This window comes from Microcaecilia unicolor, chromosome 1, assembly GCF_901765095.1.
Source record: "Microcaecilia unicolor chromosome 1, aMicUni1.1, whole genome shotgun sequence".
Taxonomy (NCBI): Eukaryota; Metazoa; Chordata; class Amphibia; order Gymnophiona; family Siphonopidae; genus Microcaecilia; species Microcaecilia unicolor.
The window spans coordinates 66,085,981-66,109,253 of NC_044031.1; the positions used below are offsets into that span (position 1 = coordinate 66,085,981).

Genomic DNA, 23,273 nt, shown 5'->3' on the forward strand with positions numbered 1-23,273 from the left:
GCACACAAGGTAAGGGAGCAATGGTGAGATATGTACCTGGGAGCATTTTATGAAGTCCACTGTAGTGCCCCGTAGGGTGCCCTACTGCTGTCCTGGGATGTCAGGGGGACCAGTCTACTAAAAATCCTAGTTCCTCCTACGTCCCAATGGCTTGATTTTGGACGTTTTACACTTGTACGTTTTTTTTTTTAATAGCTGAACATCAAAGACGTCCAAATCGCAAAACATCCAAATCACAGGATGTCCATGGTATTTTCGAACACAAAAGATGGACGTCCAGCTTTTTCAAAAATGTCCTTCTTCCTGGTTCGGAATTTGGACGTCTTTGTAAAACGTCCAAATTCTGACTTAGACGTTTCTTTTGAAAATGCCACTCAAAGTCATTACTAGAGATCCCCTTTAACACCCCGATCACTCTGTATATCTTTCCTTAACTGAAATAAGTTCCTAGGCTGATTTCTCAGCTAAATTCAGTTGCTTGGTGAAACAGGCCCTCTCAACCATTTTAATCACCCTCTCACAGAATTAATAAAGCATTCTACACAGTTTTTCATCTGCCTTTGGAGTTTCAGGCCAGATAGGCTCAAAATGGCAAGAAAGCTGTTATTAAAACACTTTCTGGCACACGGGTCCTCTTCAACCTAAGTATTTGATGATGCTGCCTAAATTTGGCATCTGCTCTGCTGAGCAAAGACTGTCTCTTACATGTTTTTTGTACAGAGCTGTATATGTTTAATTGTGTTACAGAAATGATAACTGGTAGTAGCAGTAGTAAATATGGGCTTACATGGGACTTGAAGTCTTCAGGGGGTTGGGAGCCTTGTGGGCGTCGCTATGGGGTCAGGCAATTCCACTCAATCATGGCTTGATTGCTGAGATCTCCACTTACTACATGCTGCTATTACACCTTATCCAATCACACAGTATCAAAGTGTTTCTGTATGCAATCTTCCCAAACTTACCTACTAAAATTATTTTCAATCCACTACAATGTTTATTATTTATTTGTAGCATTTGTATCCCACATGTTCCCACCAATTTGCAGGCTCAATGTGGCTTACATTTGCCAGAATGGCGGTTGCCATTTCCGTGTAACAGGATTATAAATGGTATTACGTTAGGGTGCATACATATATGGAGACACACATGGACATGATTTATATGGGATAGCTCATGGTGTAAGTAATTACTATTTGCGGACATACATGATAAGGAAAAATACATAAAGTGTTGTAAGAATATCTCTGAGTAGTAGGTTAGATTGTACCATACATTGGATCATCGACTATAGGGAGACCCTATTCGACATACAGTTTAGAGTGGTAGAGCTTGATCGTTAGTATCATAGAGGTTAGGCCTTGATTCCTTTGCTAGATGGCTGGAAGATGGCAAAGATTAGTTCTGAACCCTGATAAAATGGTGGCTTGGGTAACAGGACACCTACCCATCATTGCTGATTCTAGTCCTTTTCAATCTTCCAATTGCAAGATGTATTTTCAGTACTTGGGAATTACTTTAGATTCTAAGCTATGTTTTCAGATTCAAATCTCCAAGGTAGTTATGCAGCCTCATTGATTTTTCAGCATTCCATGCTGTCATACAACCATTTTTGATATCCTACTTAAATTATTACAATGCCATTTATGCTAGTATTTCTTCTCAACAATTAAAACACAACAGCAAGAGTCCTGTTGTGCTCGCAAATTCAACCATCTGATACCTTTATTCATTCACTTACTGTCGCGTTCTTGAGGACCTTGGCATACTGTCAGGCTTCTTCCCCAGGAGCACTGGGTTTGTGAGTCCTTGGGCCACTACCATGGAGCGGCAGTGGCAGGCAAGATCACCTTCAAGGTAGAGACGAGACAAGACTGGACCGGAACCCCGGACTGGAGTTCTACACAGGAATACACGGAACTGGAACGCACCGGACGGGTGCGCACTGGAGTGGAGCCCGCTGGACTGGAACACACTGGAGTGGCCCCACTGGACTGGAACATACAGGAGTGAAACCCGCTGGACTGGAACACACTGGAGCGGAACCCACGGGACCGGAACCCGCTGGACAGGAACACACTGGACCTAGGCTTCACCTACGCTTAGCCACCTTTCCCCGAGGGTTGAGCCCTCAGGTTCGGGCAGCCGGCAGGACTTACAGGAAAAACCAGAACTGTTGCAAGCAGGAACAGCAGGAATGAGGATCCAGGAGTGCCCCCAGGCACCTAGGCGAAAGCAAGGCAGACAGGCAGGGAATGTCCGGGTTCCGGCAGTAGGCAGGTTTAAAGCAATGGTCAAGTCAAGGAACAAGGCTGAGGCTGGAGCTTCAGTATCAAGGAGTGCTGGCAACAGACTGAACAAGGGCTGAAGCTCCAGAAGCAAAAGAAAACACACACGGGAAAACCAGCAGGCTAAACACATGCTTTGTTAACCGCCTTGACTGATTAGGCGGTCTATCAAATCGGGAATATACATTAAACAGTTCATTTATTCATTTATTTTACCTTTGGAGGAGCAGCCTAATTGTTAGTGCAGTGCAGGGGCGCAGCTACAGGTAGGCCTGGATAGGCCCAGGCCCACCCAGAAGCAGAGTCCCAAGACTTCCAGTCCTAACCCTCTCCCACCCCCACCACAACGCTTAAATTTAATGTTGTCTGCGCTGCCAGTGGCAGCACCTCACAGACGCAACATCCTGCTCCTGCACCTCACAGTTTACCACCCCTGCGGCAGCGCTTACAATTTGCTATTGGCGCTGCCTGACAGCAACTCACAGACGCAGCGCCGACGTCCTGCTCCGGGGTCTTCCCTCTGCCATGCTGATGCAGCTTCCTGTTTACGCAGAGTGGGATGCGGCAAAGGAAAGCCCCGGAGCCAGGGGCGTAGCTACAGATGGGCCTGGATGAGCCTAGGCCCACTCAGTATTGCCTCAGGCCCACCCAGAAGTAGAGTCCCAAGACTTCTGTGTCTTCCAATCTTCACCCTCTCCCACCCCCGCTACAGCACTTGCATTTAATGCTGTCTGCGCTGCCAGTGGCAGTGTCTCACAGACGCGGCACCCTGCTCCTGCACCTTACAGTCTCCCACCCCCGTGGCAGCGCTTACAATTTGCTATTGGTGCTGCCTGACAGCAACTCACAGACACGGCGCCAACGTCCTGCTCTGGGGCCTTCCCTCTGCCACGATGATGCAACTTCCTGTTTACGCAGGGTGGTATGCGGCAGAGAGAAGGCCCTGGAGCAGGACATCAGCACCGCGTCTGTGAGTTGCTGTCAGGCAGTGCCAATAGCGAAGTGCGCTGCTGCGGGGGTGAGAGACTGTGAAGTGCAGGAGCAGGACGCCGCATCTGTGAGTGGCAGTGCTGACAGCGTTAAATGCAAGTGCTGGAGCGGGGGTGGGAGAGGGTGAGGAAGACAGTGGGGTGCTGGCCATTCAAGGGGAGGTGGCTGATGGGAAGGCAGAGGTGCTGGACTTGCGGGGGGGGGGGGGGATGAGGAAGACAGTGGGGTGCTTGCCCTGCAAGGAGAGTGGGCTGAAGGGGAGAGGTGCTGGACTTGTTGGGGAGGGTAAGGAAGATGCGGAGGTGCTGGCCTGGGGAGGGGAGGGGCCTAAAGGGAAGAGAAAGGTGCTGGGCTTGAGAGGGGCAGGGGGTTGGAGGGGAGAGAGGTACTGGACTTACAGGGGGGAGGTTGGAGGGAAGGGGAGAGGTGCTGGATATGCGGGGGGGGGGGGTGGAGGGAAAGGGGAGATGTGCTGGATATGCAGATGGTTGAAGTGAAGGGGAGAGGTGCTGGACATATAGGGGAGGGCTGGATGGAAGGGAGAGAGGTGCTGAACGTGCAGGGGGTGGCTGGATGAAAGGGAGCAGGGGGTGGCTGGATGAAAGGGAGAGAGCTGCTGAACATGTAGTGGGGGGCTGGATGAAAGGGAGAGAGGTGCTGTACATGTGAGGGGGGCGGATATGTGAGGTGCTGGATATGCAGGGGATGGCTGAAGGGAAAGGAGAGAGATTTGGACCTGCAAGGAGGCCTGGAGCAAAGGGAGAAAGGTGCTGAACCTGTGGGAGGGGTTAGAGGGCAGGAAGAGAGATGCTGGACAAAGGGATAAAGGAAGAGGGGGTCAAATGCTGAACCTACAGTGGGAGAAAGAGCCAGATGCATAAGGGGAAGGAAAGCTAGAGGAAGAGAAGCTGGTTGGGGTGGGATCAGAGAGGAGAGGGACACATTGGTGTGGAGGAGGGAGAAAGGGGACATAGGGAGATGATGGGCATTAGGTGTGAGCATGGGGACAGGGACACAAATGTGAGATGCTGTATGAGGATAGCATATGGGCACAGAGGGGCAATGCCTCACAAGGGGGGGGAGGGAGATATGGAATAGAGATACAATGCTGGACACTGGAGAGGGGGGTATGTGGACACAGAAGGGGGGTGATATCAGACAAGGGGGAGAATAGGAACACAGAAGGGATATGCTGGGCATGGGGAGCATAGGTGCACAGAGGAATGATGATGGATGAGGGGATATGAACACATGGGAGATACTGGACAAGGAAATATAGGAAAACAGAGATAGGAGATGGATGATGGACATGGAGAAAGAAGAAATGTCAAATAGACAGGAGACCCTGGCATGTGAGTTAAGAGAAGACAGAAGGAAGCAGAAACTAGAGACTGGGACCAATATGATTTGAAAAATAAAATGACCAGACAACAAAAAGGTACAAAACATTATTTTATTTTCAACGTTGTGACTGTAATATGTTGGATTTGGAATGTACATCTTGCCAGAGTTGATATTAAACACGGCTTGGGTCCAGGACAGAAATCTAGGAAAGGACCCCAAAGTCCATTACCAGACTGCGCCTTCAGCTTCCAGCAGGCAGGCTTTCTCTGGCCAGGGAACCAAGCACAATTGCCCTAGTTGCAACCCCTAACACCATCCCTGGCATGTGCCACCTTTATATTTTGCACAGGAGGAAATGCCTTTCTTTCTTGTTTCTTTGGTGTTTTACTACATGCAAGGTCTAGTTTCTTGGGGTTTCTGTTTAATTTATATTTCTAGAGTTTGTGGTCACTTATTCTGTATTTGGCATGTGTTCTCTGCGTGTGACTGAGGTATTCTGTTAGCACGAAGTTTCTATGTAGCATTCTGTAGTAATTTGGCTTGTTCAGCTTTCCTGATAAATATATTTGTATTTTAGGGCCCCACTATAATATTTAAGGCACTTCCTTTTCATAGGTAGAATCCTTGTTTTTAGAAGTTAGTGTTGGCATGGTAGATTTGCTCTAGGTTCTGAGTGACTTGTTTTATTTATATATATATATATATATTTTTTTTTTTTATTAATTTATAATATGTCTGTTATTGAGATTACACTAGAAATCAAAATGTCTTTGTATGATGAGTTTTATGGGAAAATGTCCTTGCTGTGCTCTGTATCCATTGTTGGTGGAGGGCCAGGATTCTCTGGATGCAGAATGTGTTTGGCTTCAACTCCATATGTGTGTTGGAGAACCATGGCTCAATGGGGCTGCAGAGTGCAGTGTATTGTGCTTCCCTTAGTTCTCAATTGGCCTGCAGTCATTGAAGCCTGCACTGAAACCCTCATTGAAGTTATGGGGAGTGAGGTAGAGGTTAAGCATGGAGTGGGGGGGGGGGGGGAGGGGACACAGAGCATGGGTGCATCAGGTTGCCGTTTTTTTCTCTTTCAAAAAAGATGGCAACTCTAGTGCCCACCCAGCCAATCTGTTGGCCCACCCCAAAAATTGCCTTCTGGCTACGCCGCTGCCAAAGAACTAGGGGAAACCCAGTTTGATTCCCGCTGCATTTCCTTGTGAATCTAGGCAAGTCGCTTAACCCTTCATTGCAAAAGGTAAAAAAAAAATATAAGTACAGTACCTGTATATATGTAAACCCAAACCGTTTTAATTGTAACGACAGAAAGACATATTTCAAATCCCATTCCCTTCCCATGATCGTTTTTATTTTCACCTTCAGCTTAAGGTGAAGCACAACGACTAAAAACAGTACAGGATGGGTTGTAGACAAATGTGCCACTATTTACAAATTAACAAGGGGGCCTTCTTCCCCTCTCTTTTCCTCATACCGCGATCCTGTAACGCGGCCGTTGCCGAGAGGGTCCGCCCTTCACTTACCATGAAAAACGGGTCGGTATCAGCCATAGTTAGTACCGTCCCCTGTTCTTGCGCCCTCCCTGGTTCCAACCGTGTATAGCTGTCGCGTCCTTAGTTACCAGCAGTCGGAAGCGTTGCTATGGGACACGTCATCTCCTCGAACGAGGCAGGGCGGCAAATCAATCCCCGATCCTAGCGGGGAGGGTGGTGGACGGGCAGTGCACAGTCTATGCACAGCACTGGGTTCCCGCTGGCACCTAGCGATGTCTGGAGCCGATCGGCGCTTCCTGGTGGTGGCCGGCACCAGAGCAGCAGCTGCTCCCAACCGGAGAGTCGCAGCCATGGGGCTGTCTCTGAGCTCCGAGTCGGCGGAGGGGGTTGGCAGGGAGGGCTATCATGTGCACGGGGTGAGTTCTTGTATTCTCAGGCCAGTCCCGAGTGATGCTACTCTGGTGAAGCGCCTTAAACCACACTGCACTTCGTTTTGGGTTGGGGGGCTGCTGCCGCCGCTGCAGGTGTTGCTGTTACTCAGTTCCTGTGGTGGGAAACGCTGTATGTCCAAGTCTGAGCAGCAAGCACCCTGATGATGGAAGGTCCAGCTAATTCTCCACTGAAGTAACGTTTTGAGTTGTTTCATAACATGACTTTTGTCTTCTACTTTTTGTATTGATCCAAAATAGAATATTCACGAGTTTGTCTGCTGCAAGATGGTTGTTGTTTATGCTGTTTTGTCCTGAAATTGCCCTTAGGCCAGAGAGAAAGCTGCTATAGTGAAACTTAGTAATATAACTTGTCCTTTATTCAGTTTTTTTCTTCTTGCTAAGGAAATCATGGAAATGTACAATAATGACATGAAATAACTCAAATAGAACTCAATAACTGATTGTATATCTTTCTACTAATTTTCTTATCCTAGATTTTACCTTTTTACAAAAGAAAAGGTGCAGATATATACCATCTTGCGATACGCCCATTAGAACCTGGAAAGGAGTAGCAAAGTCTGATATAAATAAGCTTAATTAATTATTTAAAAAAGGTACAAAATAATAGGAACACAAAAGAGAAGCACTTGAATACAGTATAAGTGGTATCTTTAAAATTATTTTTTTCTCCTTTAAAACTCTACTCCCTTCATTGGGGGATGAACATTTTTAAACAAGTAAAAAATAAAACAAAGTACCAAAATGCCGACACTGACACTTGGGACCTCATGCATTAAGGGTTACCACCATGTTGTGTCCAGTAGAAAACTGTATAAATACATTTTCTGCTATGTATTTTTTTAAACTCGCTGTTCTGTGAACCTAAGCACTTCTAACCTGTACATGTAGCCCATAGTGCAGATGTGTTTTCTCTTAGACAAAAAAGAAAATTAGAAACAGTTTTGTGTGTTTCTGACTTAGAGAGTGTTGTGTGGCAGAAATAGTGCTGGGGAGGGGGTTCTGTGCCCATGTAGAACAGTAAATAAAAAAAAAAAAAACAGTAACCTGTGCTCAAAATTAACAATTGCTTTATTAATATATCGATATATGAGGATATGCAGGTCTTAGTAGCAGATAAGGTATGTTCTGAATTCTGGAAAAAGGCCAGTTCCTTATATAGGGAATTTGACATCTTGAACACAAAAGAATCAAAGGAATACATAAAAGAAAGATTCATTATTGTAAGAGCATAGGTTAGTGTACTAATGACTATGTGCATACATAATTTATAGCCTCTCTGATAGACTTCTTCACCCCTTGACCATCAGATTACACATTATATATTGGAATCATAAATTGCTCCCTAAGTATAGATACAAATGACATACGTTGTTTTTCTATTCCTAAAGTTCCCTAGCAGGCTTATTTTCGAAAGAGAAGGGCGCCCATCTTCCAACACAAATCGGGAGATGGGCGACCTCTCAGGGTCGCCCAAATCGGCATAATCGAAAACCGATTTTGGGCGTCCTCAACTGCTTCCCGTCGCGGAGATGACCAAAGTTCCCAGGGGCATGTTGGCACCGTAGCAAAGGCGGGACTGGGGCGTGATTAAGAGATGGGCATCCTCGGCCGATAATGGAAAAAAGAAGGGCGTCCCTGACGAGCACTTGGCCGACTTTACTTGGTCCATTTTTTCTTGCGACCAAGCCATTAAAAGGTGCCCAAACTGACCAGATGACGACCGGAGGGAATCGGGGATGACCTCCCCTTACTCCCCCCGTGGTCACCAACCCCTTCCCACCCTAAAAAAAAACTTTAAAAATGTTTTTGCCAGCCTTTATGCCAGCCTCAAATGTCATACCCAGCTCCATGACAGCAGTATGCAGGTCCCTGGAGCAGTTTTAGTGAGTGCAGTGCACTTCAGCCAGGCGGACCCAGGCCCACCCCCCCCTTCCTGTTACACTTGTGGTGGTAAATGAGAGCCCTCCAAAACCCACCGTACCCACATGTAGGTGCCCCCCTTCACCCCTTAGGGCTATGGTAGTGGTATACAGTTTTGGGGAGTGGGTTTTGTAGGGTTCAGCACCTGGGAGCAATTTGTGAAGTCCACTGTAGTGCCCCCTAGGGTGCCCGGTTGGTGTCCTGGCATGTCAGGGGGACCAGTGCACTACGAATTCTGGCTCCTCCCACAACCAAAGGGCTTGGATTTGGTCATTTTTGAGATGGGCGTCCTATGTTTCCATTATGGCCGAAAACCGGGACGGCCATCTCGTAGTCGACCTAAATGTTGAGATTTGGGCATCCCCGACCGTATTATCGAAACGAAAGATGGACGCCCATCTTGTTTCGATAATATGGGTTTCCCCCGCCCCTCCGCGGGGCCATCCTGCGAGGACACCCTCATGAAAACTTGGGTGCCCCGTTCGATTATGCTCCTCCACATCACTTAACACTCTGATCACTCTGTTCTTTAGAGTTAAACAGTGAGGTAATACACATTCAGAAACTGGTCATAGTAAATTCTAACCTACAATTAAAGTATATTTTTAAGGTAGAATTTTTTCCACACCCTGTGAAGGAATCTAAGGAACGAGACTAGAGAATGGCACTATTATGGGTTGAGATAGTTTTGTTTTCCATCTCCTCCTTGAGAGATTAGAATTTTTATTGGAAATCTGTTTGCCAGCCTTTCATAGTTGCATATCCAAAAGGTTTAGTTGGTGACTTGAGTTCTAAGTGATGTAGGGGCTCATTTTTGAAATAGAAAAATGTCCAAAAAGTGTCATAAAGCACCATTTAGACAAATTTCTTCTCAAAATGTCCAAATCGGTATTTTCAAAACTTATTTTGCAAACGTTTATCTATGTAATTCATCTGCAGTGTGTCCAAATCCGAAGGGGGCGTGTCGGAGCGTTTCAGAGGTGGGCTTAGGGTGCGCTAACACTCGGATATTTTACAGCCATAATGGAACAAATCCATATTGTCTAGGGCTGAAATGTCGTTTTGGTCTAGACCTGTTTTTAGAACAAATAAGGCCCAAAAGGGTGCCCTAAATGACCAGATGACAACTGGAGGGATTCAGGGATGACCCCTCCCTTACTCCTCCAGTGGTCACTGACACCCCCAACCCTCCCAAAAAATGTGGATAAAAATATTACGTACCAGCCTGTATAACAGCCTCAGATGTTATAGCCATGTCCATGCAGTACCTGGAGTAGTGTAGTAGTCGGTGCAGTACACTGTAGACAGGTAGACCTAGGCCCATACCTTCCCCTATCTGTTACACTGTAAACTATGAACTCTCCAAAACTCACCAGAAACCCACTGTACCCACATATAGGTGCCTGCTTCACCACATTAACGCTGGTGTCACCAGTGGTGGTTTCTGAGGTCCTATTCCCTTCTGGAAAGTAAAATTAAGAGAAGTTGAGTAAATAAAAGGGAAAGAGAAATGGGACTTGATATACCACCTTTCTGAGGTTTTTGCAACTACATTCAAAGCGGTTTACATATATTCAGGTACTTACTTTGTACCAGGGCAACGGAGGATTAAGTGATATGCCCAGAGTCACAAGGAGCTGCAGTGGGAATCAAACTCAGTTCCCCAGGATCAAAGTCCACTGCACTAACCACTAGGCTACTCCTCCTGTCAAATTTGGTGAGACCTTTATGAACTTGTCGTGTTGAATACAAAATACCCCAAAACATTCAAAATAAGTTAGCAAAACTATTTACTTCATAACCATTCTAATATTCATTTTAGTCGTTTTGCGCTAAACATTCCAAATCCGAATAGAAAACATGACCATTTTCAAAACCACAAAGGGCTAGATTCTATATATGGCGCCTGAAAAAATCTGGGCGAAACAAATTTCCGCCTAAGCATATTCTATAAGCAGCGCCTAGATTTAGGCGCAGTATATAGAATATGCTTAGTTGCTATCCCAGTGCCTAGAACTACACGCATCCATTTACACCAGTGAAAATGTGGTGTAAATACTGGTGCTTAGATTTAGGCGCAGAGGGACATATTCTATAACAGCACACGTAAATTTTGGAATGCACACGAAACACCCATAACCATGCCCCTTTTTGGCTGCGCACATTAGAATTTAGGCGCTCTGCGTTACAGAATACGCTTAGTGAGTTGCGTGCGTAAATTTTAATTATTGCCAATTAGTGCTCATTATTGCTTGTACCATTAAAAACGCTGATTGGCTTGTTAAGTCAATTAAGTTACACACATTTTTATAGAATCCACTTGGATTTTGGTGTAGAACGCTAGACACGATATATAGAATCCGGCAGAAAATGTCTACTTTTTTTTTTTAATACATTTTCATGCAAGCTTTTGTGCTTTGTGCATTTATCTTTTTAGGCCATTTTTGGAAAAAAATGCACAAGTTAAAAATACACCAAATCAAGCCATTGGGATATAGGAGGGGCCAGCATTTTTATCAGACTGGTCCCCCAGACATCCCATGAGAGCAATGGGGCACCCTAGGGAGCACTGCTGTGGAACTTATATAAATACTCCAAGGTACATATCTCACCATTGCTTCCTTATCTTGTCTGCTGAGCCCTCCAAAACCCACCCCAAACCAACTACCCCCAACTATATACCACTATAATAGCCCTTATGGGTGAAGGGGGCACCAATATGTGGATAAATTGGATTTCTGGTGAGTTTTGAAGGGCTCACAATTTTCATCACAAGTGTAAAGTAGGGGGAAGTATGAGCCTGGGTCCATCAGTCTACATTGTGCTGCACCCAGACTACACTACTCCAGGGACTTGCATGCTGCTCTAATGGACCTGATCATAACATCTGAGATTGTCATAGAGGCTTCCGAGTACTATTTTTATTCACATTTCAGGGGAGTAAGGAGGGGTCATCCCTGAATCCCTCCAGTGGTCATCTGGTCATTTAAGGCAACGTTTTATGTATTATTCGTTCTAAAAACAGGTCTAGACCAAAGTTCTTACGCTAATTGTTTTGGTTTTCTTCCATTATGGCTGTAAAACGTCCAAGAGTTAGCCACACCCTAAGCCTGCCCTAATCCTGCCTTCGAAATACCCCCAACATGCCTTGTGATTTGGACACACTGCAGATGAAATGCATAGATAGACATCTGCAAAATAGGTTTAGAAAATAGTAATTTGGTCGTTTTGAGAAGAAATCCTTCCAAATGGTGCGTTATGTCACTTATTTGGATGTTTTTCTCTTTCAAAAATGAGCCCCTCTGTGTGTTTCCTGATGTTAGTGGTCTAGAAAACAAGAGAAAGCTGTTTCTTGCAGTGCACTGAGTTTATAGCCATGTGAATAGATTTTTCTCTGATTTCTAATGCCTATGTTTACTAAGGTGCTCTATAGGCACGTTGGCATTTTTAATGCGCGTAAATGGTTTATACACGTTAAACACTAATGCGCCCACAGAAATGTACAGGCGCATTAACGTTTAATGAGCCTTAAATTTAAAGATGCGTTAGAAACACTAACGTACCTTAGTAAACATACCCATGTCTAATTGTGAGAATAGCCACTATTTATTTAATTGGATTTAGTGCACACATGTTTTATTGTTTCTTTTATCAACCAAAACAACCAGGGAGATACTTTAACAACAGATTCTCTGTAGCTATGACCGAGAGGCCCAGTGCTACTTGATGCGTTAACAACTTCAACCAGGAAATGGTTAAGCCATCCTAGATTATAATATTGGATTTAATTGTTACTTAATATTGTTGAATATGTTATCTTTGTGTTTGTGAGTGTAACCTATTTCTTGGAATCTTCTGTAGGTTGTGGAAGTAGTTTCTTGCTTTGATATAGTTGGAAAATCTACTTGATATATACTGCTTCAAAGATAAATTTTAATTTTAAATGTGCAATAAAATATAAAGTTTATTCTTCATAAATGAACATAAATATTTTAATTTTGCAGGTGCAAGCAAATTCTCCAGCAGCACGGGCAGGACTGGAGCCTTTTTTTGATTTTATAATCACAATAGGACATACGAGAATGGTAAGAACTGTGACTGACTTAGCCCTTCCTTCCAGATATTCTCCTAGAAGGTGAATTTTTTGAACCGTGTATACAGTTAGATTTATCTAATTGTTCATCATCATATAAAAATCACTAAAACTATAATCAGTGCCATAATTGTGTTTCACATAGGGCTATGTATTGCAAGATTGTCTAGTCAATCTTAAACAATGAATAGACAATTGTTAGTAGCGATTTATATATAAATTGATACATATCTCTTATTTATAACTAATTTTGAGAAATACAAGTGGAACAGTTATTGTAAAGCTTGTATAAGAAGGCTACACCTATATCAGGATTATCAACAAATACTCAATAAACAAAATCCTTTGTATTAAAAGATACATGTCCATTATATTGTAGAAAATAAAAGCATAAAAGACCGCCTATAAACAACAAAATTAAAAGCAAAGGAATGGAATCTGATGAGGTTAAAGACTAAAAGGATGAATTAAGTTGCAAGAATGAAAATGAAAAAATATTTACAAAATAATAAAATGTATAATAAATGGTATGTAAATAAATTTAATTTGATAATGATCAAATGTAAAAATCTTTAGAAAAGAATTAGATTGAATTGTGAACAGGTCCTAGGGGTGCTGTTTGACATAGGTCAAGCCATTGTATTTCTGACGAGACACAAATAGACAAATTGCAGGCACAGGTCCAAGGTCTTTTGGATATTCCAGTTCCTTCTGCTTGAGGCTCCATGCAAGTTATGTTGGTGGAATGCACCTAGTCAGTCTCTGTGGGGGTGGCGTTATTAACTAGAGCAATATAGAAAAAGTAAATTCAGAGTTCCCTTGTGGATCACCCTGTCCTGACAACCATTGTGGTGTCCAATGGAAGCAGAGTGTGCTGCCTAGATGAAGTAAAGAGTTCAGGGCACTGATTAAAAAATCTGGAGATCAGGGCCATCAGGCTGGCTCTCTGCTCAAAGAGAAGGTGGTGTGAGTTTTCTCAGACAAGGCAATGGCCATAGCGGGATCAAGAGTTGTTGGGTAGCAAAGGAGGCAGATTTGGTTACAACCTGTGGTGAGAATTTTATATAAGAACATAAGAATAGCTATATTGGGTCAGACCGATGGTCCATCTAGGCCAGTATCTTGCTTTCAACCGTGGCCAATCCAGATCACAAGCACCTGATAAGTACAAACTTCTTGTAGCACTGCCCTTTTAATATTTGAGATAGGAGTACAATCTTCTTCTTTTTTTTTTTTTGTTCATTATATAGATTGTATATTTAGGTATTACTCTCTTGTAATCTGCCTAGAATATTTTTGCAGTATATAAACACTGTATTTGTATTTGTCACACCCTGGGAAAGGCAATTTAGAGTGGACTTTTTAAGTTGTCATCATTTGGACGCAGTCGAATGGTGACTCAGCAAGCAAGCATTCAGCTTGTTGACAGGCAAATGGGAGGTGCCTTACATGACTTTAATTGCACAGTATGCCAAAGAAACCAGGTTCATCAGCAGATGGAAAATGAAGGGATAGTTTCATGGCCCTGTAAAAAGCTGCTTTATATGTTTCCCACTGTGGCCTCTGCAAGGTAGGGCAATAGAGGATCACAACACATACAGGTTACGTGATCTTGGTAGCCCTGGATTGGTCAAGATATCCTTGATATGGAGACCCAAGGAGGCTGGTAATGGCAAAACTGTTCCAGTTCCTGAAGACCAGAGGACTGCTGTTACAAGAACCAATAGCGATAGAAAACTAGTCTCCATACACTCTTGCAACCTGAGTCTTAAAAGGACAAGGTTGAGGAGAAGGAACTTTCTACTTCAGTGAGGCTATGCTGAAAGCTAAGAGGAGCTCTGCTTCACTTCTAGAGACACTGACCTCTGGTGCTGAGACAGATGCTTCTTGTCTTGGAGGGCTGAGATTCCAGATATTTTGACCTTTCTACAGGTGGGGCTTGATCCTTGCATACAACTCCCTCAGTGTAATATGCAATTATGATATGCTACAGAGGTCCTATAGTGTGGGCCTCGCTGAAACACAACAATGTGATCCATTTCCTGAGGGGGGGGGGAGCATATTTAGGCCCCCTGTTGGACATGTAGTTTGACCTTGACCTTTTGAACCTCTCAAAGAGGTATTCCTGGAGGATACCTCTCAGAAGGCCACTTTTCTGGTGGCCATTAATTCAGCTAGGAAGATTTCAGAAATTCAAGTCCTCACCTTGAGGGGGGCCAAACCTCAAAATCTCCAAAGAGGGAGTTTCTTATGCACTGTACCATCTGTACTACCAAAGGTGGTCTCTTTTTATCTCATCCAGATGATTGAGCTGTCTAGCTTCACAGGTTGTGAAAACAAAGGGGATAATAGAGCACTTCACCTCATGCATATCAGGAGGACACTGTGCAAGTATCTGAAAGTGTCAGACACTTTTCATAAGAGTGACAGACTTTCTCTTTGGCACACCATGGAAGGGGGAAGCCAAGTCAAAAGATCTGGCTAGAATATGGGTCGTTTCTCCAGACAAAATCTGTAGGGCAGCAACATGGACAATGCTGCATTCTTTCTTACAGCATTCCTAGGGAGCAAGCAGCCTTCAGGATGGTGGTCCTGGCAAATGCAGCAAAATTTTCCTGCCTTACCTGAGACTATTTGTCTGGCAGGGATGAAGAAAAAGGTTTCCATTATACTGGCCTGTTATTCTTTGAGTCCTTCCTGACCAGTCCAGGAACCCACCCAGAACATGGCAAGAAACAGAGAAAGAATGCTGTGGTTTGGCAAACCATATGCAAAATAAAGTAAGGTGATGTGAGGAGAAAAGACTGGGGCACAAATAATTCATAGCAAAAAAAAAAAGGGAGGGGGCAAAGTTTGTGATATAAAATACAGATAAGCTTCCCGCTGCACCAACATATATATAGTTTTTGCTTTGCATCCCCCTGCTGGAGGGAGGGTGTAACCCACTGCTCTGGCAGGACTCAAGGCGCAACAGTTATCAGGCAAGAATCTTACAGTAGAGGGTTTGAGAGAGTGGTATGTGGAATGTTGGGGTTTTTTGTTTGTTTTTGACGGGAGACTTTTGGAAGGGATGGATCACACTCCTCTACTTAAGATGGAAGATACCGCATACAGCCGCATACCACACTCCTCTACTTAGGAGGGGATGGAGAATTAGGATGTAGCCTACTTAGATATTTTACTGTGATATATTTTGTTCTTTTGATAGGAGTATGTTGTTGAGAGGAGGGAGTAATCAGACATAATCATTATATGGTATTTGATTTAATTTACTATGCCTTAAGGATCTGGAAAGGCATGTATTCAAATGGAAATAAGTATAATTGAAGCTTTTGTATTCTTCCTTTTCAAACAAGATGTAGAGGTTTGATTGGATTTATTTTTTGTGTAACGAACTTGAATAATTAGTATATGAAGGGAGGAAGATCCAGTGAAGATGATGCATCTTTAAAAAAGATATCAATATTTGGGAACCAATCGTCATTTGATGTCCCATAGTTATTGAAGGATTGGTCCGAGAGCTCTTGTTTAAGTAGGAGAGAGTTCTCATATAATTAGGAAAGAGGCCACACCTGAACAGAACTGGGGGAAAACGTGCATTCTGCTAAGGGACTGTAATCTAACAGCTGCTATTCTGGTGGTTTTATGATTAAGTTAACATTTATTTGCTTTGAACTGTGTATGTAACATGACTGCCTCCCAAGGATGTATAATCAGCAGGAGCGGTTATCCGGTCCATTAACAAAAGAATGTATTATTTGATGCGTTTTCCCTTTTTGTCACTTCCTCCTTCCCTGCACATTCTTATCTCCTTTGACACCATGGGTGTGTACAGAGTTCCCATATGTGAGCTAGAGCCTATGCTGAGCAGCTTTCTTTCATCTACAGCTGTTGCTTCTTCACTGCACAGCCATCCTGTACAGATTACCTCTCCAGTGCACTCAAGCCTTGTAGGTTATCACCCTGATCCTGTTGTATGATGGCAAACAACATTGTAGCTCAGGGCAGCCTGAAAAAAGGGTTAGTTTGTCAGTTTTCTTTTTTGAACCGGATGAAGTATGTGTCTTTATTATGTCTCAAAAATACTTCTCATTTCACGCACAGGGCCCCAGAGGCAGGAAGAGCTTTTGTTAATGCGCATGTAAGGCAGTGGTTCAGGGAAAAGACATATGGGTATTTTGGATAAATGTTACTTGAAGGGTTGAATGGATGTGATTAAATCTTCTCAAAATTGGCTTGGGAAAGTCTAGCCCCCCCCCCCCCCCCCCCCCCCCCGTTTACTAAGCCATGTGGCAATTTGCCAACACAGCCCATTCAAAGTGAATGGGCTGTGTCAGCATTAGTGCATGGCTTAGTAAACGGGGATAAGTTGTTATGGATAGGAGGCTCTGAGAAGAACATTCCTCAAAAGGGTCCAATGGTGGGTGGAATCAAGTTTAAATTAAGCTCTACCGCATGTAGTTTGGGAGAAATGATTGATTTAAGATTGCAAATTGAGCTTGAAGCAGATTTGATAATTAAGAATATTTTTGTAGAAATGCACTCGCAACAAATTTGCCCTTTTCTATCAGAGGTATATCTTGGACGTGTTGTGTAGGCAGTAGTTTTTTTAATTGGACTCCTGGAGTTTAGTATATTTGGGTCTAATAAAAAGATTATTATTAGCATTTGTATAGAGCTACCAGACACACGAAGCGCTGAACACCTGACACAGAAAGACAGTCCCTGCTCCTTAGAGCAAAGATCCTTGGCAGAACACAGCTACCAAGTGGGTTTATCGTGCCTTGAAATGGGAATAGGTGACCCCATATTTATTTACACTGCACTAGCTGTTGGTTATGGTTAGAATTTGTTTCAAGCTGCTTTCACTTTGTCTTAAAATAATTCATATTCTGACCCCAGTTCATTTGTGGATTCATGGTGGTCTATGATCTGCATTCTTTGGGTGATTGTATGTTAAAAATATTCTTTTCTCAAATTGTAGATTAGCAGCCACAAGAGAGAACTGTAAAAGGCCAAGCCTGATTGACCTTGAACAACCCACAGTTCTTTCTCTTGTGACTATGGAAATTTATTACTAGAAGATGATATGAAAGCAGTTAGCAACATAGGTGGTTTGAAAAGGGTTTAGACAGGTTTCCGGAAGAAAAATCCATAAATTATTGCTAGCTAGGTAGACTTGAAAAAGCCAGTCTCTGAGGAATGGATCTACTCTTTAAGATCCTGCCAGTACTTGTGTTCTGGATTGGTCACTCTTGGAAACAGTTACTGTTTTTTAATATATGTTTGGTCTAACGAATATGACATTTCTTACGTCCTTAATTTTTTTTCTTTTGTAAAAATAAACATGAAAGAATGTCATTAAAAATACATTGGAATTATGCCAAAATCTTTCACCTAAGCATGACCCCAGCTTGCTTTGTACAACTCACTGGAAGTAAGAAGAAATAGGAGAAATAAGATAGAAGCATTATTTTATAGGCTTCAGTAAATTAGAGAGAGATGACATTTTCTATAGAAATGGAAATTTAAGGGCAAGGGGTCATGACATGGATATATGGGGAAAGGTTCAAAGGAACATTAAAATTGTATTCTTTACTTAGAAGTTGGTAGATGCATGGACTAGCCTACCGGGGAGAAGACGAGGAGCAACCACAGAAAGTGGAGGACCACACGATCCCTACATCAAAATAGTTCAGCGCAGATAGGAGTAGGGTAATGTGGCACTTTCAAAAACCAGGGAAGACGTATACCCAATTAAAAGTCTTTATTTGGGAACATCAATGACTTGCACGATTAAAAGTCTTTATTGATCATTAATATGGAAATATGGAGAGTGGTGGCTAGGGTAGAAACCATGATAACTAGCTATTTATTTAGCTCAGTCACGTCAATGTACCTGAGAAGACTTCTGTTAAAATTTCTGTTTTGGAGGAGGAGGTCACCGAGTGTGTGGAGGACATTTGAATAGTGGGCTAAATCAGAAGAGCTAGATAAGCAGAGTAAAACTTTAATTAAGGGTATTCATCTCATGGAAAATTAAAATAGAGAGCATGGTATAATAATTTACATGTTCTTAGTTGTCCTGTTTTTAACATTTCTTCGGCAGAAATCAGTTTACAAAGATATTTTATTGATATTTTCATGTGAATCCAGTCTCCTTGCTGACTCTTTTCAGACCTTATCATAGGTATGTACCTAAATCGGTGCAACATATGGAGGAAACAGGAGGTTTGGATCAGTTGCTCATCGATGAGTAATTTTACTTTTTTGGAGACATCTACTGAAGAAGCTACAAATAAGGCTATATTGGTGGCCACTTTTATATTGACTGCAGAAAGAAGTGTGATCTTCAGCTTTTATTTTAATAATAGAATGTCTCTATTTCATAAGTGGCATTATCAAAGTGTTCCCAAATGTTTGTTAGGGGATTGAAAAGAAATTTCTTTGACATCTAGGGCTTTGGCCCTTGGGATGAGATTTTTCTTAAAATATCCTAGGAAAAGTTTGTTAAAGGTTAACAGACATACATTTTTATGGAACCCTCATAATTAGAAACATTGTTAGCTAGTAAGGAATATGATTCTTCCAGTTCTGTATAAAGCTTTTCTTCTTTTTTGCTTGGATTATTGGGCAGCCCATATATATTATTGTATTTCTTTGTTTTATTATTTGTCTTCTACTCTCTCCTCAATCCTATGGGCTTATGAAGGTGCAAAAAGGTGTGATTTGCTTTTTTCTGTGTATTATAATTTATGTTTTGTGTCAACTGGTAAAATCTCAGACCTGTTCAGACACCCAAGTTGCAGCAGCGTGTAGGTCAGTGTCTAGTATTAGATATATCTATAATATGTGTTTTGAGTTTTTATGCTTCTCAGTCGTCAAACATTTGAGTCCACCCACATATGATAACATTTGGAGGATATTTTTAAGAAGATGGACATTTTGGCTGAGTGATAGGGTGATATCGATTGGACGCGTGGGTTTCTGTTAACAGCTTTGTGCACATACTTATTGTTGAAGGACTACAAACAGTTCTAAGATAAGTGGAAGTTCCTGTTCATTCTTTGTAGACATGAAAGACTTATAGACCTCTAAGTGGGACTTTCAGTGCTGGGTATTGTGACTTTGAATTTTTAGTTGTTTAACCCTCAGATAAGAGTATCCTCATAAGGAGGTGGCTATAAGCTGGATTGTATGTGTTGGCTGTTTATAATTCTGGTGATATGTTAAGGAAATGTTTTTATGATATGATTTTGTGATAGAGAATATTGTTTATGTAAAGACTGTTGTTGTTAATAACTATGGGGCTCTTTTACAAAACAGTGGTAGAGCTACTGCGCGTGTAGCACCCACCCAGTGGTAATGTTGAAGTTGGCATGCGCTATTTTTCTGTTTTCTATCATGGGGGGAGTTCCCAGTGGTAATTGGCAGCGCAGCCACATTGGCACACACTGCATGAGTACCACATGTATAGCGTGTGAGCCCTTACCGCTAGGTCAATGGGTGGCAGTAAGGGCTCAGATGGTAAATAGCCACACGCTACTTTTAATTCTAGTGCGCGGCCATTTACTGTCGCCCTTGAAAAAAGCCTTTTTTTCCCAGCTGCAGTAAAAAAAAAAAAATGTCCCAGTGCACACCAAGAATACGCACCCACACAACTGCAGTTTATTAAAAAAGGACCCCCTATTTGGAATTAGTGATACTCTCTCTCTCTCTACTATGACATGTTAAGGGTATTATAAGGGCTTCTTTTACAAAGCCATGCTAGGAATTCCTGTGCAGCAAATGAGAGGAAGCCCATTCAGATCCTATGGGCTTCCTCTCATTTGCTGCGTGGGAATCACTAATGCAGCTTTGTAAAAGAAGCCCTAAATGCCTTAGGTTTATGTTTTAAACAAAAGAAAATAATGTGCTAACTAAGCTGTACATTATTCATTTTATATTTTGAAAATAGAAAAGTAAGTTTGTTATAGAAAAATATATATTTCAGTTTTTCATAAAATTTCTATATTTTCTGGAACATAAGAGAAGGAATCCAAAGCACACCCAAACAAAACAAGAGCTTTCAAGAATGGGGGGGAGGGGGGGCGTCAAATCAGTTTATTAAACAGACTCGACACGGTCCGTGTGTCGGTGAAACTGCCTGCGTCAGGGGTCTAGGTAAAGAACATTCAAAACCTAAATATTCTCAAACATCTACATAACGAAAAACATGAATAAAACAATCTATAAATAGATAATACTCATTAGCCAAATATTAAAGATGATATAAAATTAAAATATGCAAATATAATACTGAAAAAACCATGATGATTAACTCAATAACAAAATCATATAAATAAGTACATAAATGAAAAATGAATTAAAAATTTAAAAGACTAAAAAGACATCAGCTGGATCAATGAAATAAAATTGTGCTCTAAAAACAAGTGGAAACTGCATTTGACACATAACTTGTACAGAGACCATCTTCAATTTGATTAGTCAGTTAGTAAAAAATTTAATATAACTTTAAAAGCAGAACAAATGTGAATAAGGAAAAATGAATAAAGCTGAATGCAACCCAAACATGAACATGTTATGTTAATCTTGTTAAAAACCTATAGAGAAAGTTGACGGCATGCATAAACTGCCGGACTCTGTATAGTGCACCTAGCGTTCCACGCTGAAATCTATGTGTATTCCATAACAATGTGTGTAACTTAATTGGCTTAACAAGCTACTTAAGCTTATCAATGTTAATAACAGCACATAACAAGCAATAATAAGCACTAATTGGGGAATAATCAGAATTTATGTGCACAACTCACTAAACATATTCTGCAATGAACTGCGCCTAAATTCTAATGTGCAGAGTTCCAAAGGGGCGTGGTCATAGGTGTTTCTAAATTTATGCACATAGTTACAGAATATGGCCCAGTGCACGTAAATCTGCTTGCTGGAATTTACGCCACATTTTCGTTGGTATAATTGGAGGTGTGTACTTTTAGGCGCTAGGATATCAACTAAGCGTATTCTATATACTGAGCCTAAATCTAGGTGCCACTTATAAAATACTCTTAGCCATAAATGTTTACCATGCGGATTTTTTTGGCGCCGTGTATAGAATCTGGCCCAAAGTGACTGTGAGAAGGCAGAATGGTCTGTGAATAAATGTAAGACAGATTCTGGTATTTAAGTTCCGTGGAGTGGAAATGAGCAGTGCTTGGTGCAGTTGCATGTGATGAGTAAAATTTACTAAAAAAAAAAACTAAAGCACTGGAGTGCGTGGAAGAAGCGCATGAGTACAGAGTCCCATGTGAATAAGTTGGTATATTATGGCAATGGTTCAAAAGAACGTGAAAATAAGTGAACATAAATGTTGCGGAGCAGTAAGAAAGGCGTGAAAAGTATGAAAAATGGCAGAGACATACCTTGAAACAATGAAGATGCCAAAAACTGGCGCGGAGCTATGAAAAATAAATACAATGTTGAATCAGCAATAGAGAAAGTAAACTAGACGTGATCAAAAATAAACTTTATAGACAGCTGGAGTAGGTGCAAATAGATCAATTCCTATGACAAAAAAAGTAAGTGTGAGTGACCCAATAAAAGAATGAATAAAAAATATGCAGATTCCACTTGAATAAAATTCAGTACTGCAAATGAAACATAATAATGCAGAAGTAAACATATACATTCTTCTATAATAAAAAGTTTTAAAATATATATTACATAAATTCAATGTTAATCCACAGATACATATCATCTTAGTAAAATATTCCTGCTGAGCTACTGTGCTACATGAAACATACTGATTGGAAAATAGAAAAATTGAATGAGGGCAGAATGACTTTATAAAAAATCAGACAAATCTAACTCATTATTAAGACCAGCAGGGTCTACTGAATCAAATTTGAAAATAAGACGCTGTTCTTCCTTACCCCCCTGTTTACTACACCCCCCCCCCCCCCCATTTACTAAGCTGTGCACTAATACCAACACAGCCCATGTAGACATTGCCGCACTACTTACTAAACAGGGGGGTTAGTCTTTTTAATTTTTAATTACATATTTATTTATGTGCTTATTTCTATGATTTTGTTATTGACTTAATTGTCATGGTTTTTTGATATCATATTTATTTACTTTAATTTTAATATTTTTAATGTTTAGCTATTATAATTTATTTATATATTGTTTAGTTCATGTTTTTCATATGTAGATGTATGTTTGTATTTATATTAATAATGTTCTTTATCTAGACCCCTGATGCAGGTAAGCTTTGCAGTATGTTTTTATTTTACAATAAATGAGTATATGAAAAAAGGAAATAGAAGCCCACAGCTTTAAATGTGACAAAAATTCTGACCAGGGCCATATTTAACCCTTTGGTGGGCACTAGGTGAGCAAGTGGGCCCCTATTGTAATTTAAATACATTTGAAGACACCAACAGACAGGACTCTGCATGATTCTGGCTGTAGAGGAAAACTGACAAAGGTGGAAGCATTGGGTAAGAAGTGCTGCTTGGAGGACAATTAAGTTCAGGGAAGATAAAGAGAAACCTATGTGGGCTGTGGCTCTCATAGGTTTGCATTCTTACTTTGGGGGGTGGGAAAGGTAAGAAAGTCATATTGACAGTGGGAGGAGGGGTGCCAATTCATCATTAGTGCCCACAACATTTGGGAGGTTTTACTCCTCTGT

The 23,273-nt window shown here is 41.7% G+C and overlaps 2 protein-coding genes across 3 annotated transcripts in view; one reads left to right on the plus strand and one right to left on the minus strand.

Annotated features, from left to right (window-relative positions):
• Positions 1-6,179, minus strand: part of TTC21A (tetratricopeptide repeat domain 21A) — a 294,579-nt gene extending 288,400 nt beyond the window's left edge. Inside the window, 1 exon segment of the mRNA XM_030198073.1 lies at positions 6,152-6,179. Within this exon segment, the coding sequence (XP_030053933.1) occupies positions 6,152-6,178 (27 nt within the window). The 5' untranslated portion in view covers position 6,179.
• Positions 6,180-6,434: 255 nt separating this feature from the next.
• GORASP1 (golgi reassembly stacking protein 1) overlaps positions 6,435-23,273 on the plus strand; it is a 75,475-nt gene continuing 58,636 nt past the window's right edge. For both annotated transcript variants that reach the window (XM_030198084.1, XM_030198094.1), the window contains exons 1-2: positions 6,435-6,537; positions 12,498-12,578. In XM_030198084.1, coding sequence (XP_030053944.1) covers positions 6,472-6,537; positions 12,498-12,578 — 147 coding nt within the window. In that variant the 5' untranslated portion in view covers positions 6,435-6,471. The remainder of the gene's footprint in view (positions 6,538-12,497; positions 12,579-23,273) is intronic.